Genomic DNA, 14,352 nt, shown 5'->3' with positions numbered 1-14,352 from the left:
ACGAGGTTATGTAGGATTAAATAATAATGAATCATAGTTAAACCGAAGACAAAGTTTCTGTGGGAAATTCTTGGCAGGAAATGAGATACGGTAACTACGTGGGTGTTTTATTGTAATACGATATCGTTATAAATTCGTAACTGTAAAACACAGTTCGTGAACTTTTCTCGTCAGTAACGGTTCATAGAAAGTTATAAATTCTGTAGGAACTATGAGCTATCGTTAACGACGACGAATAGAGACTGGACGAGAATCTTTCCATCGTTTGTTTCAATGTTTTAACACGTGCAACATCTTGTGACTCATTATTCTCTGTGGCTCGAGTTCGAGTTCGGTCGAGCGTAATTCGGAAGGACAGCGAGGGTATTACGTTACACCGATTTTCGTGCAAACAATCTTGCGTGAGGCACGCGAGTTTTTTACCGTCCGTGTGCGACGGTCCACGCGTAACGATGGCGAAGACGACACGCGTGGAAGACGTCACGAGAAACAAAAACCGTCGTGAAATAATTAAGAGGACAAATACTGTGGTCCGCTGACTTCAAGTCCCGCGGGACGGCACAGGGGCAAGAGGAGTCTATCTATCTTGCTCCCTTGCTCTCAGGCAGTCCAGATGCCTGCGTAACTGCCGCGACGAATAGCGAACCAGAGTTCAGTGTGTACGTGGGAATAGGTGTATCCCTTCTACTTTTCACGCATTCCTGCCACGGGACTTGAAGTCAGCGGAGGACAGTACATTGTAGGCAGAGGCTTTTACGGTAGCCGTATTCGAAGAACAGGGGAAAAAAATTGGCCGATCGATCTTCGCGTAAACTGACGTTGTAGCAGCGATAAGAGTAAACAATTTATTATGCAAACCCCGGTTGGATCTCGATTGCGCGACATCCGCGAACAATCGACGCGGGTGTGGTGACGCGATCGATCAGAAAACAATTTGTATCAATGGAAAAAAGATTATCTTTACGACCGTGAGAGGTCTCCGGCTGCGACAGAAAATCTCCGTCGGTAGCTGCTGACACAGAAAGCAGATCGGCACAAAGCGACGCGGGGCTTCCTTTATCCAATTACTAGACGAGCTTTCTTCTTTTTATTATCTAGCCGACCGACCCTTCTCTAAAAAATATGTACAACTAACACGTGATACGCAAACCGAATGTGTGGCTCGCAAAGGCAACAGAATAAACGAATCTTGTTTCAATTGGCACATGTTGCAGTAGGATTTGCAATCAGTAAACTGATATTATAGTAATTAGTTATTTCTTGCCCGGTTCACTGTTATTTTTTTATACCGACTGTACTTTTGAACTCGATCGCAAACAGATTCTTAAAACTAGTATAAATGACAAACTATTTTCTTTTTTTCTTGGATTTCTCTATGCATAACCGGTCTATCAATTCCCTGTCGCCGCGTGCAGGGGAAAAAACGGCAATACCAGAAAGAGTATCCTGGAAGATTGTGGTTGCCTTTCACCGAATCAAACATTTAATGTTTTTCCTTGGAAACCTCAAATACCATTGCTACGAGGATTCAACAAAGATTTCAATTCATTCGCGAAATGGAAGTATCTTGAATCAGTGTTTCTCAAACTTTACCATCCTGTGGATCTAGTAAATTACTTGTTTAACACAACTGTCGCCCATTACGTCCATATATTTACGTAGTTGACGTTCAGCTGTTAAGTGCCATTATATTTATATACGTACTTTTCACGTGCCAATGCTGAAAGTCCAAGTGAAACCACGTATATACCTACAATAATCTTTTGGATAAAATTTTGTATGCATAAAAATAGAAATTGATCATTGTAGAATTTATTTTATTCTAAACGAAGAAATAGATTTTTCTTCCAAGATCTTGTGGACCTTTTGGGGCCCACGGATCGCAAGTTGAGAAACACTGTTTCAGTTAATTACTAACTCCAAAGATCGTTTCTTCAATAACCACTGAAACGATTACTGAATCAATCGACTTTGCCTGAAGTCACAGTTATTAAGTTGTTAAGCCTTTTTTCTACACAGTGTGCAATTTTAAAGTAGATCTCGCAGTATCTTTTTATTTTTTTGTCCCGCTTACTTCTCACGAATTATGAATACATTCGAGTTGTGTTTTGCTACTTTATTCGAGGTTAAAAAGTAACTATTACGTCGTCTGTTATATTCGACTCGACTTTTGCAACCGACAATCACGACGACAATTCCCGTCTCGATTCTCAATTCTTGCGTATAATTGTATTTGTTCTCGGACTATAAATACTGCTTGGAAGAATCGCGAAATCCGCGCAAGGTCTTCACCACAACACGCTCGCGTGTTACATCCGTTCGCGTCTCTGTTTTATTGACACTTGCGTCCACTCCCAATTGATCAGCGACAATTCAAGGTACGCGTGATCGTCAGAAGCACGGTTCCGCATCGTGACGCGAGCCGATTGAATTCACGTGGAAAATTAGATTGAACGTCTTCGAGATCGACCCTGCGATCCGTTTCATCGGGTTGCAGTTAAATGGAAGAGAAGCTGTTTCGCAAGCCGCGCTCTCGAATCAAGGACGCTCGCGTGATCGACGATCGTGAGAAAAGCCATGCAGAGAAATCGTTTCCGCCCGCTTTTCCATCTCGCTTTACAGACAACAATTTACGAGGCGCGTCAAGACGTACGAAGCCGTATCTTCGCGAATAAAATCCCAACAGGAAACTAAATAAACGTTGATATTTATTTCTCATAATTTCACAAACGTCGATTGAGTCAAATCTTTGCCCACAGGTGGAGCCTCTTACGACTTACGTTTTCGTGAACTTGTTCATCAAATAATCGGATTAAGGTTACGAACGAATTTTCTACTAGTCGTATTATTAAAGTAAGTTTTCCATAACAGACGGAATATCTTGTAACGCGTAAATCGACCCAAGGAGAACAACAATATTTCAAGGAATATCCAACTATCGCCCGACAGTGTTCTTATCGCTTATGAATATTTCTTTCGCGTGCGACCACTCTTAAAAACCGTACATAATATAAATTATTTTTAGAAACGAAACAAAAGGTACGTACAACGTGTTTCGTGACTGAATTTCAAATAGCACAGTTGTATTTAAGAAGGGATAATTATTTCCATTTCTCTTGCTCTCCTTAATTACAATGTTCCATTGGCAAGCACACTGGGCATATAATTACGCAAATTTACCATGGGACAGACAACGGCGTATCGATTATTAATGAACCAAGATTTAATGGAAACTGTGTCAATCGCGATCAAAGACCTTTCATGGAAGACTTCGTTCTTTTTCGCGAATGCAAACTACCTTCGAGTGGGATTCAAGTGGCACAAATTGCAAAATAAGTTAAAAGACGACGCCGTATATTGTGTACTTTGTCGTCGACGCTTTACGTTACATAACACAGTACGCGCAGTGTATAATACTACGCATTGTACAGGGTGTTCGGCCACCCCTGGGAAAAATTTTATACGCACAGTATATTTTCAGTAAAGAATTTTTTTCTCCAAAGTACGTAGGATTTCGGGGGTATGTGTATTCATTAAAAATTATTGTAATTGACCCCCGCAACCGAAAATAATTTTTCCAGAAAGATTTGAAACTTTTTAATTTAATTTTTTAATAACTTTTTAACGAAGCCATCTCGAAGAAGGGAGGAAAAACATATTAGATAGTAGAGAGTACAGAGCATGAAACACTTCTGTATATTTCAAAAATAATTTAATTTTATCATGAGGCATTTGTCAACAATTGTTTTTTTTTTATTTAAAGGATATACAGAAATACGAAGCTTGATAAATACTGCTGTAACATAAATAACGAGAAACTGTTTGTTCATAGTCGACGCTAGAGAATTATTTGTGCCAATAGAGCGACGAAACGCATTTTATGTAAGAAAACTGACGTCTGTATTTGTCCCACGTTCGTTTCTGGGGCTTCTGTGTGGAAAAAAAAGGAACGAGAACCACGTTGCCATGCGAGCCAAGTGTCGAGCATAATTAAACCCTAATTGCTCAGCCATGCTGTGGCTTTCCGTACTTCGTTTGATTTGATTTCACACTAAAAAAGAAAACTTGAATGCCGATTTAACATGCATATACATATAAGGTCTTTGATCCTGCTTGACATAGTTTCCATTGACATCACCAGGAATGCGTCCTAGCGTGTTTACGAACACGTTCATGGATTAAAGTAATTAATTTACGACGACAAACGGCAGACGGATGAGCCCAACTTTCAATTTATTTAACGCAACAGGGAACAAAGTGATAATAAAGAAAAATAAAATAATTCAAACTGAACCTGTGCATTTTTATTTTTACTTGACATTTGTTGTACGCGATCATGTTCGATATTTAAATAATACTAGGTCAGAGTACAAACCGCTCTAGATAAATTCGTCTAGAGACGTACACAGCAGCCAACACGTCTAATTATATGCAGACGGCTTGTCGCTCCTAATCCTTCTACGAATACCCGAGGCTTTCACTCGTGTTATTTAAATATCACGATCTCTCGAACTACATTTTTCATGTATGGCTAAAAAAAAAAGAGTCTTGCGTCAACTTTCCTGAATAAATTACTTGAAAATTGACACGTATCCCGTCGAGCAACAACTGCTTAACTTTTTATCTGTGCTGCCTAGATTTAACCCTAAAGTATCGTAATAATGAGATCCATTAATAATTTTTTTAATAAATTAAGATTGTCTCTGTATTTCTGAGAATATATGTATAACACGGTAGTAATTATACAGGATGTTCGGGCACCCGTGGGAAAAATTTTAATGGGAGATTCTAGAGGCCAAAATAAGACGAAAATTGTAAAAAAATTATTTTCGGTTCTGGGGGTCAATTGCAATCATTTTTGGTCAACAGACATACCCCCGAAATCCTACTCAGTTTCGAGAAAAAAATTCAATACTGGCGGAACTTTAAACGTTAATAACTTCTTGACGAAGCCACCATCAAGAAATTAAGAAATTAAGAAATTAAGAAATTAAGCATGAAACGAAAAGGAATGCGACGAAGGAAATATGATATCTCGCGTAAGAAACTGTTACACCTTAATATCGATACTTTATTGTAGAAACTGTAATCTCGGTAATGTGATTACGCGTTAACGACCACCTTCTTTTTGCGGCACTCGTCGTGTACCGGATTTGTCTTGTGGTAACCGCTCGACTAAGGACGTGCATCGTGTATCGTTTCTCGTGTAACAGACGCGTAGAATTTTCGCTATCGCTACACGATACTCTCCCGACGATTCGAAGAAACACTGTGGATCGTGAAAGCAGCTGCCACGGTACGTGATCGAAATGTTATAACTCTGGCACACGAGTACTAGAATTCCGGTAAAATTCGTGATGGAACTCGAGTGGCGACGATCGTACCTTTATTTATCGTCCAGTAGTAAATCATGATTCTTACCGACATTAATAATAATAATAATTAATTAATTAACAGAACGCGATAGCAGTAAAGGATCGCCGATCCTACTGTATTACCTGAATTTCCGAATTGTTAAGCAATAACGGTAGAATATTTTAATAAGAAACTGTTATGAATTGCGAGGACGACCGTGGGACGGGTAATGCAGAATACAGAGTGTGAAATGGAAAATGTGGAATGCAAAATGCAGACGTGAAATAGGGAATGTGAAGCGTAGAAATGCAAATGTGAAACGAGGAATGTGGCGTTCAGGGCATGGAATATAAATATGGGATGTAAACTAGCGAATACTCGCTGAAGCAACATAAAGAATATTGTTTTTATAACTTCTCCATCGTTTACGGTTTAAGGAAACACACTGTATATGTAAATCACGAACATCATAGGGATATTTTAACCGGCCAATGGTCTTGTACCATAAGGATCGAATAAATGGGAGTTATAAACACGCAAGTAATAACTCGCTGGAAATAGAAACAACCTAAGTTACTAACTATCGCGATTTAGTGGCCAGTGGAATCATTGGAAAGTTTATACGTGAAACGATGAGGCGTGAAGTTAGCGATAGTAGATAAAATCATCGAAACAGAACAGGTTAATTATATCAGCAAAAAATTTCGAGCATTTAAACAAGCCATAAAATGTGACTATTTAAAACGACGAGGTTCCCATAATATCAACGAACCAATTACTCTCCCAGTACTTTCTAAATCGAAGAAGCACTCGGATGAATCTGTCGTTAGTTTCGTGAAATATCCGCTAGGGGTACTTAATCCTGCAGCATCGCTACACGATGCCAGCGAGTGGCACGTGTAGAAATAATCACGTCGAAACTCGAATTAGACGCGTTTCATATTTTACGTAACTTTCACCGCGTGCAAGGTAGAGGTGAGAATGCAACGGTATTCTTAGACAGAAACCAACCAGTCTACTCGACGTCCAAGAAATGCCGCGAACGAGAGGCGTCCCGCGCGTTTTTCACGAAATACATAATCGGAACACGGTCAGTAAACGGGCGCGCTGGCAGAGAGCTGGGATTCCTCGTTTGCTCGTTCGCTCGTTCGCCGCTGTAAATTTAGCTCCACGGTTCCACGAAACTATGCCTCCCAACCGAATGGACGGAAGCGAAAAGAAAGTGAAAAACAGCCTCCGGGGGGCTAGCTAGCGAACTTCCTCCCTCGGCAGCCGACCAGTCGCGAAAAGAAAATAATCCGTGATAAGTCGATAAGAATGAATAATGAGCCTGGTGGCTGCGAACACGACAATGGGGCGAAGTATCTACGTCGAAATGTCGGTGATCATTGATAATTTTTGTCATTTTATCGTCGTCCAATAATGTTCCATCGCGCAACAATAAAATATTCATAATATCGTCCGTATTGTCGATATTTTCCAAGATCTATTACACGATGCGCACGGTCGATCGGTTACCGAACTTGTTAAATTAAATTGTTGCTCGCGCGTTGATAGAGATCTAAACTGGGGATGGCGTGTAAAATCACTAACAGTGATTTGTCAGTGATCAGAAAATCACGATCCGAAAGATGGCGTTTTAGTAGCGGTTCACGTTAACTGTGATCGTTAGTGTTCCACTAACTCCCCTCAGTGGAAATTCAAAGAATTACAAATGCGCCAAATTTAAATTGTATAGTAATGTAGTCTAATGAAAAAGGCTAGGTTAGGTCTGGGTTGTTACTTAAAAATAACAACATAGATAATTTTGATGGTTTTAAATTAGTCCAGCTTTTGAAAATACCTTTTCGCCGATTCATCTATTTCCTACTTTGCATATTAAAATATATGGCTCTTCTATTATAATAATATAAATCTATCATGTGATATACTCGTACGCAAACACAATCATTTTAACTAAATTTCTTTTATATTCTGTTATTCTGACATTATGAAAACACATGAAAACTATTACATCTGTTGCACTGCGTCGCTATAGGGGAAAAGGACGAGTGCAGCGAACAGAAGAATGATGATCACTCAAGTTGGCGCGACTGTTTGGGAAATAGAGCGAACGATGAGCTAAATGTCACGCGAAGAATTACGGAGATTGTTTAGAATGTGAAAAGAAACAATAGAAAGGTGAAATGGAAGGGGTAAGAGGAGAGGGGAATTAACCGCATTCTCTACCTTGTTTTATCTTCGTTCTCATACTTCCGTTTAAATGCCCCGATCGATCCGTGACATTTGACACGAACCAATTTTGTCCCTCCACTCAACCTTTAGGTTTGTTCCTTTTCTATGAACCATTCTCAAAATGTTTCAACGTGTTAAATAACCCGTCGCCCACGTTTGGGCATTTTATTTATAAAACGTTCGGAATAGATAAAAAAAAAAATTAAGGATAGAAAAAGGTAGGCTCTAACGACCTCGAAACGAAATACATACGTACATCCAGAATGCCAACGACTTCTCGATCTACTTACTGTAGGCTTTTTGCCAATAGCGCTTGCATCGCTGTAGGACGTAACCTTCACGTAAGGACTGGAAGCGGATATCGGCACGGTGATCATTTTTCCGCCTTTCAGTTTTGTCCGTCTCTCCCATCGGCGGCTGGAAAGATCGAACGCGACCTCTAGGTGCCGCGATCTCGCGGGACTTCACCTCGGAACACAATTGAAATCTGGCACGTTTTCACGGACACTTCCGGCGACGCGACTTTTTTGGGAAACCGGTGGACCTTCTCTAGCAGGACATTGACAAAACGGTGCTCCTCAATGCCGAGTTTAATATACTCTCCGCGTTTTGCATCAATTTGCCAACCGACGGACGCGTTCAACGAGCGCCGACCGTGTAAAACGTATCGTTCCAAGAGTTTCGCTCGTTCGTTCACGGCCTCCCGAGCTTCCCGAGCTTCCCGAGTTTCTCGGGCCAGGTTCCTTGGAACAACTTTTCCTGGACAACGCTGGCGTAATCGTTTTAAGAGTTTCGCGCAAAGTCACGACACGGTTGATAGCGAGTCAGAAATAATTTATTTTCTACCGAACTTGGGGACTACCTTCAAGGCTGCCCACCACAACAGCTGACCCGATTCTTGTACAACACGCGACAAAGGCGAGCCACTTCGGAACGAAAAGAAGAAAAAGAAAAAAATAGCACGACCATTCACATGCACCGTGTATCGATGATTCAATTACAAACCATATCCTGTTGCGATCGGTTGCTTGTCAAAACTTCCGCGATTAAACTGTTCAACAATTCGACGCTGCTTTTACCCCGTTGATCGTTCGGTTTAAAAACTTTCACGTTGCATCCAACGACGCGTGAATCGATATTCTCTCGAAATTTACGGTTCCCATGAAATTCCATCGATAAGATTGCCTTCGTATACGATCGACGGTATTTCAAGTGGTTCGCCAACGAAACAATTTGAAAATATTTTATGTTCCGGTTCGATGTCACTCGATCTGAATTAGCAATTATAATTATCGACTCGGGTAAGAAAACGTTGCGTTTAATCGTCGAGTCTTACGTATTACGCGTTTTAATAACTGGAAAGTTGTTTTCGATACGACGCAACCGCGCGACACCTTCACCGCCGAGCGGACAAACATCGACTGACGCGTGGAGCGCTCGTCGCCTGAGGAAACGAATGGATCTCTCACGATTGGCTGTCGCGTACTTCCAGGTAACGCTAGTCTCTGTTCAGATTATTCGCATAGAAAAGGCTCCCGAAGTGTTATCGAACCGCGACTGCTGTCGCCAGTCATTCTGCATTATTCTCAATCTATCAACCGAACGACAATTTATATTATATTATAACTAAGTTACACAAGTTTCGTACGTTTGCTAAATTTCTTTGTATAACTTTCGTTTAGGTGTCGTTCCACGAAAGAGCGATTTCTAGCGAGTTTACATAAAAGGGGACGTGCAATATACAGGGTGTTCAAAATAGGACGAAAATCAAGAATACCAATTTCAAGTATCGCCAGTACTGAATTTTTTTTCTAGAAAGTGGGTAGGTCTGTTCACCAAAAATCATTGTAATTGACCCCCGCAACCGAAAATAATTTTTCCAGAAAGATTTGAAATTTTTTAATAACTTTGTAACGAAGCCTCCATCAAGAAATTGATATTCTTGATTTTCGTTCTATTTTGGCCTCTAGAATCTCCCATTACAATTTTTACCAGGGGTCGCCCAACACCCTATATAGGGTGCTAATTAATCTTGTGTTTAACCGTGATACATAATAGCGAATAAATCATAAATATCGTTAAGGAATTTTATAATATTGATATTCATCTCGAAACCAGAGTTTTTGAGATAATTAAAGTTACGTAACAATAAATTGACGATAGTAGTTGAAGGTTGTTCTTGCATCTTTATTATCTCTGTGCAGTTCACGTGCGAAAGGCACATGTAATAATTCATGTTCACCAATCCACGCAACAACATTGCGAGTTCGTTAGGCAGAAAAAAAGCACGCGTTAATTGTTAGTGAAACTTTCACGTATTCATTGAGGAAATAACAACGATGTAATTGCAGCTTGTAGCCCAGCGATAAATATGTATGGATAAACATCATTTTCACACAACGAACGTGTACGGTATACGGTGGAACTTTTCGTTTCTAATTTCACCGTGGAAAATGTATGCAACTCTTTCTTCTTCAGTTTTCATTCGTACAGCAATACCGGAACTTAATCGGCCCCAAAAAGGTGAAGGTACCTCACTCTTGCAAGCGTCGATCCAACCATCGATCTCGCGGAATGATTAAAAAACGATATATCACGACTGAAAATTCCTAAACTCCTGTTCCTTTTGGTCGATGTCCAGTAAATTATAAATTCGAATAATAAACTGTTACGTACGCCGTATGAATATAACATGGATCTCAATCTTGATTCCGTCAGATAATAAATATTATACGTCTCAAGACTAAAATCTATGTTATATTCATGAACTAACGGTGAAATAAGACACTTGATCACGCTTGGGTAAAATGTAATGTGATCAACGATCAATAACTGCGGTTACGATTGTTAATTCCAATTGTAAATTAGCTTGTGTAAATATTAACTAGTACCGACCGCAAGCTACGATTGTAATTATCATTGCACGAGGGTCAACTGTAATCACCAGTCCCAAAAACGAAGCGTTTATCGAACGCTGATAAAAATAAAATGAACACGGTCATCCAACAGTTTTGTTATCCTGCCCGTTTCTTATCTGACATTTAGGTTCCACGATAAACGCTCGAATATCTCGGTCACGTAGTGCAATAAACAATTACCGCGTGCCAATGATTACAAACATTCCAGCAAGGCAATTCCGTGCGAATCGATCGCAGCTTTTCGCTTCGCGATAACGTAGTCTGACACGTACCACACGTTATATACGTGACTCCGACGGCTTTTCGTTTCGATTTTCTGACGAACAAACACGCGTGCCTGCACACTTACAACATTTTACAACGTTACAACCCACCATCCAACAATCTGCAAGTAAAACGAACCGTTCGATCGGGAGCTTTTAAATCGAGGATGAAGGAAAACGCGCCATTTCTCGACGAATGTCTGTTACGTAAAAAAAATGTAAAAAAGAAGCATGTTTCCTTCCACGAGCAGAGCCTTATTTTAACGATGCTTGGAACCGTCGACGATCGCGTTAATTGCTTCCTTTTCGCGGTGAGATCGCGCGAACGGTTGCGAGATATTCGATTCTCGTTGTCGAAGGTTTCTTTGTTTTAAAAGTTAGTCGTGATCCTTGGCCCCTTGGAGTTACGTCACCGAAAAATTATTTAAAAAATGGGTATACCCTCGGGTGATAAAATTTTCAAGGGTCAAAAGGTTGGAAACGAATCGAAAGTTTGCACGTGCGAGCGTATCGATTGTTGCGAGAATCGAGTTCGAATCGAGCTCGAATCGACCTTGAAAAAGGGGCGCTTGGAACGACGGCGCGTGTCTCTTACATCGATGCATCAATGTAAGTCACCGAAATAGCGCGAGGGGCAAACTCCATCGGATAAACAGGCATCTAAAAATATAAAATAATTGTTTACGGACGGACGGGTGCGTGTTTTTGCCAATTCCGCGATCTTCGACGCCTAGGCGCGGTGCGAACGGAAGCAATTTACGGCCGCCTATGACGTGCCTTCTGATGCAAATTACAGTATTTGTGCAAAACCGTTTGTCCCGCGTGTCGCTCCGACCGGACAATGGAACGCTCAAAACGATTCTACGAAGCTATTGGTCTTCTATCGGTACCACATTCTCGATCTAATCGACGCTTGACATCTCTTCGAACGGATGGCGCATTTTACTTGTAAATGATCTCGGTAGAATTCGTGTATAGAATCGAGGAAACAATTGTCACAGTCCGCGAATCGACGGAGCTCGAGTTGTTAACCCCTTCGTACAAGTGCGTACCGGTTGTAAATATTTCATTTCGTCGATACGCAACGGTCTGTTTCGCCAGAGGTATGAACAAATCCAAACGTCTGACGAGCCTATTTTCTGGCCTTCGAGCACCGGCGTATATCATCAACAATCTGGGTTGCGACGAATCCAAATAATAAGTAATAAATAATTCGTGTTTTGCAGGTTGTTTTTACTTGATCGAACGCTGGCGAAACCGAGCGAGATCATTTTTATAAACAATGCCGAGAAAAAGAGAACGTTATAAAACTTTAGCGCTGTCTGTGCAAAACATGAAACGAGCCGGTCGGCCGTGAGCCCGATCCGAAGTCTAAGGAAAAAAATATTTAATGCAGACAGGTTTTACGATTGTTTTGCCATTGTATTAAAAAATCGTGTTTAACGTGATTACAAGCAGCGTGTCGACTTTTAAAAAAATGATCCACGAGAAGATAATAGTTTACCAACCATAATTTAAAGATATTAGCTTATTAAATTACTATCGTACTCCGTCATTTTCTGACGGAATGTAAATTGTTTGTTCGGTACCGTTTCGTACGAAATTAATCCATCAATTAGCTTAAGTAGCCGTCCGAAGCGTATACTTCACTTTTCTTTTTAATCGGTCGAAACACTAGGACGGTGAAACTTGTATCAATTCCGCCGCTCCTAGTTCAAGAAAATTTTCCATCGTCTTGGCGCGCGTTTAGGTACGTTAACAATTTCGCGAGACGCGAATTTTGACGTTTACGAAAACAGAGTGTAATAAATCCTGATCTGAAAAGGCGCTTCTGGTTGCTCCGTGGTGTACCAAGTTACGTAACCTTTATTTAAAGCAGCCCTAACGAGAGGGAAGCGAATTATACAGGGTGTTCGGCCACCGCTGGGAAAAATTTTTGGCCTCTAGAATTTCCCATTAAAATTTTTCCTAGCGGTGGCCGAACACCCTGTAGAAACCAATTCCCAGTAACTGGGCTTACAAACTCTGTTTTAAGATAATAAAGGAAAGAATTTTCTATGGTTTAACGACTTCTATTATCCTATAATAACACTTTCCTTTCAAAGTGCTCGTTACTTAATTATCTTATAAATGTAGAACGATCAATCACTCTACCGTTCATTCTTACGATATAAAAAAAAAAAAAAAAAAAAAAAAAAATTTCAATTCTTTTCACTGCAACGATTTCACAAGCTCCTTAGTGACCCGTGGCGAAACGTTCGCGATGCGCCCGCTTTCGAACTTCGTTGCACAATGCAGTTGCGTCGCACAATTCGAGACTTGGTTCGTCCGACTCGAATTCGAAGCAACAGGATCAAGGGGGAAAAAGTTTTTTCTCCCGCCTCTCTGTAACAGTTTCGTTGTCGATGCACGGTGGAAAGAAAAAAAGAAATACGACAACGCGTTGCGCAACGAAAAAAAAAAAAAAAAAGATTCGAACGCGACAGAAAGTTTCGAAAAACGCGAACGACACGCCGTTAGCGACCTGTTTACACGGAGCCTCGTTTTTAATTATAGGCGCGCGGTCGACGAATATCATAAATTACGACTGAGAAATCGGTTCGCGTGCGAGGAGCGGAGTTTCACGGAATGTTTCTATTTTTTTTGTTATTTTGCACGCGAGCCACGTCGTTAATATGTTAAAAAGGCTAAGAATACCGCAGGAAACGTTGCTTTGGAACGAAAACGTTCGAGCCTCTTATCGATCGAATTCTAAAATTACCAAAAATTAGATTATTTCAGTTTCAGGGGTAAACAGAAGGATCTATGATTGAACCAGGGAACGATTAACAGCTTCCAAGCAGTTCTTACGTGATCCGTTTAATTGGTGTTGGCCGTGAAAAACATCTCCGGTGCATCGGTGGAGGGAGAATTCGATGGCCTTGGGATCGTAACAGTGCAAGTGCATCGGTAGCGATAATTACAGTTGCGATTATTCGGAATGAAAATCGCACACACACGGAACAACGCGGCGAATATCCGACGTGGAAACAGTGACGCAACGTCACGAACCGGTTTTTCGAACCGATTTGATATTTTTCATTAACACGGTGGTCCGTTCCGATCGAGCAACGACAAAGTAGAACGCCTCGAACCGGACTTTTCCAAACCGTCCAACGTTTATAATCATTACCAGATTGAGACTTAATTATTTTATAACTTAATCGATCGCGTTCGATATCATAACGATTAAGGTCGAGCAAACATCCGTAAAACAAACACGTTTTATCCATTGACGAAATGAAAAATTGTAAAAACCTTGTGTCAGCTTCGTACGATCGTATTTTCAGATACACGAGGTTGTTAATAGTCTGCAAGAACGATACAAAAATAATTATTTCTTCGATACAAATCTCTGCATTCTTTTTATATACAGGGTTTTCGGCCACACGTAGGAAAAATTTTAATGGGGGATACTAGAGGCCAGAATAAGACGAAAATCAACAATATCAATTTCTTGACTAAGGCTTCGTTAAAAAGTTATTAACAAATTAAATTGAAAAATTCCAAATCGTTCTGGAAAAATTATTTTCAGTTGCAGG

General features: G+C 40.5%; 1 protein-coding gene across 3 annotated transcripts in view; it reads right to left on the bottom strand.

Annotated features, from left to right (window-relative positions):
• Nucleotides 1-14,352, bottom strand: part of Plx (PTB_TBC1D1_like and TBC domain-containing protein plx) — a 33,940-nt gene that overhangs the window by 10,075 nt on the left and 9,513 nt on the right. Inside the window, exon 1 of one of the 3 annotated variants that reach the window (XM_076771984.1) lies at nt 7,881-9,019. The exons of the other annotated variants lie outside the window; for them this stretch is intronic. Within the exon in view, the coding sequence (XP_076628099.1) occupies nt 7,881-7,967 (87 nt within the window). The 5' untranslated portion in view covers nt 7,968-9,019. Of the gene's footprint in view, nt 1-7,880; nt 9,020-14,352 lie in introns of those variants that run through there. 3 annotated transcript variants of the gene reach the window in all.

The sequence above is a fragment of the Colletes latitarsis genome, chromosome 8 (assembly GCF_051014445.1).
Source record: "Colletes latitarsis isolate SP2378_abdomen chromosome 8, iyColLati1, whole genome shotgun sequence".
Lineage (NCBI taxonomy): Eukaryota > Metazoa > Arthropoda > Insecta > Hymenoptera > Colletidae > Colletes > Colletes latitarsis.
The sequence above is the reverse complement of the archived record's forward strand: the minus strand, read 5'-3'. Positions and strand labels throughout refer to the sequence as shown.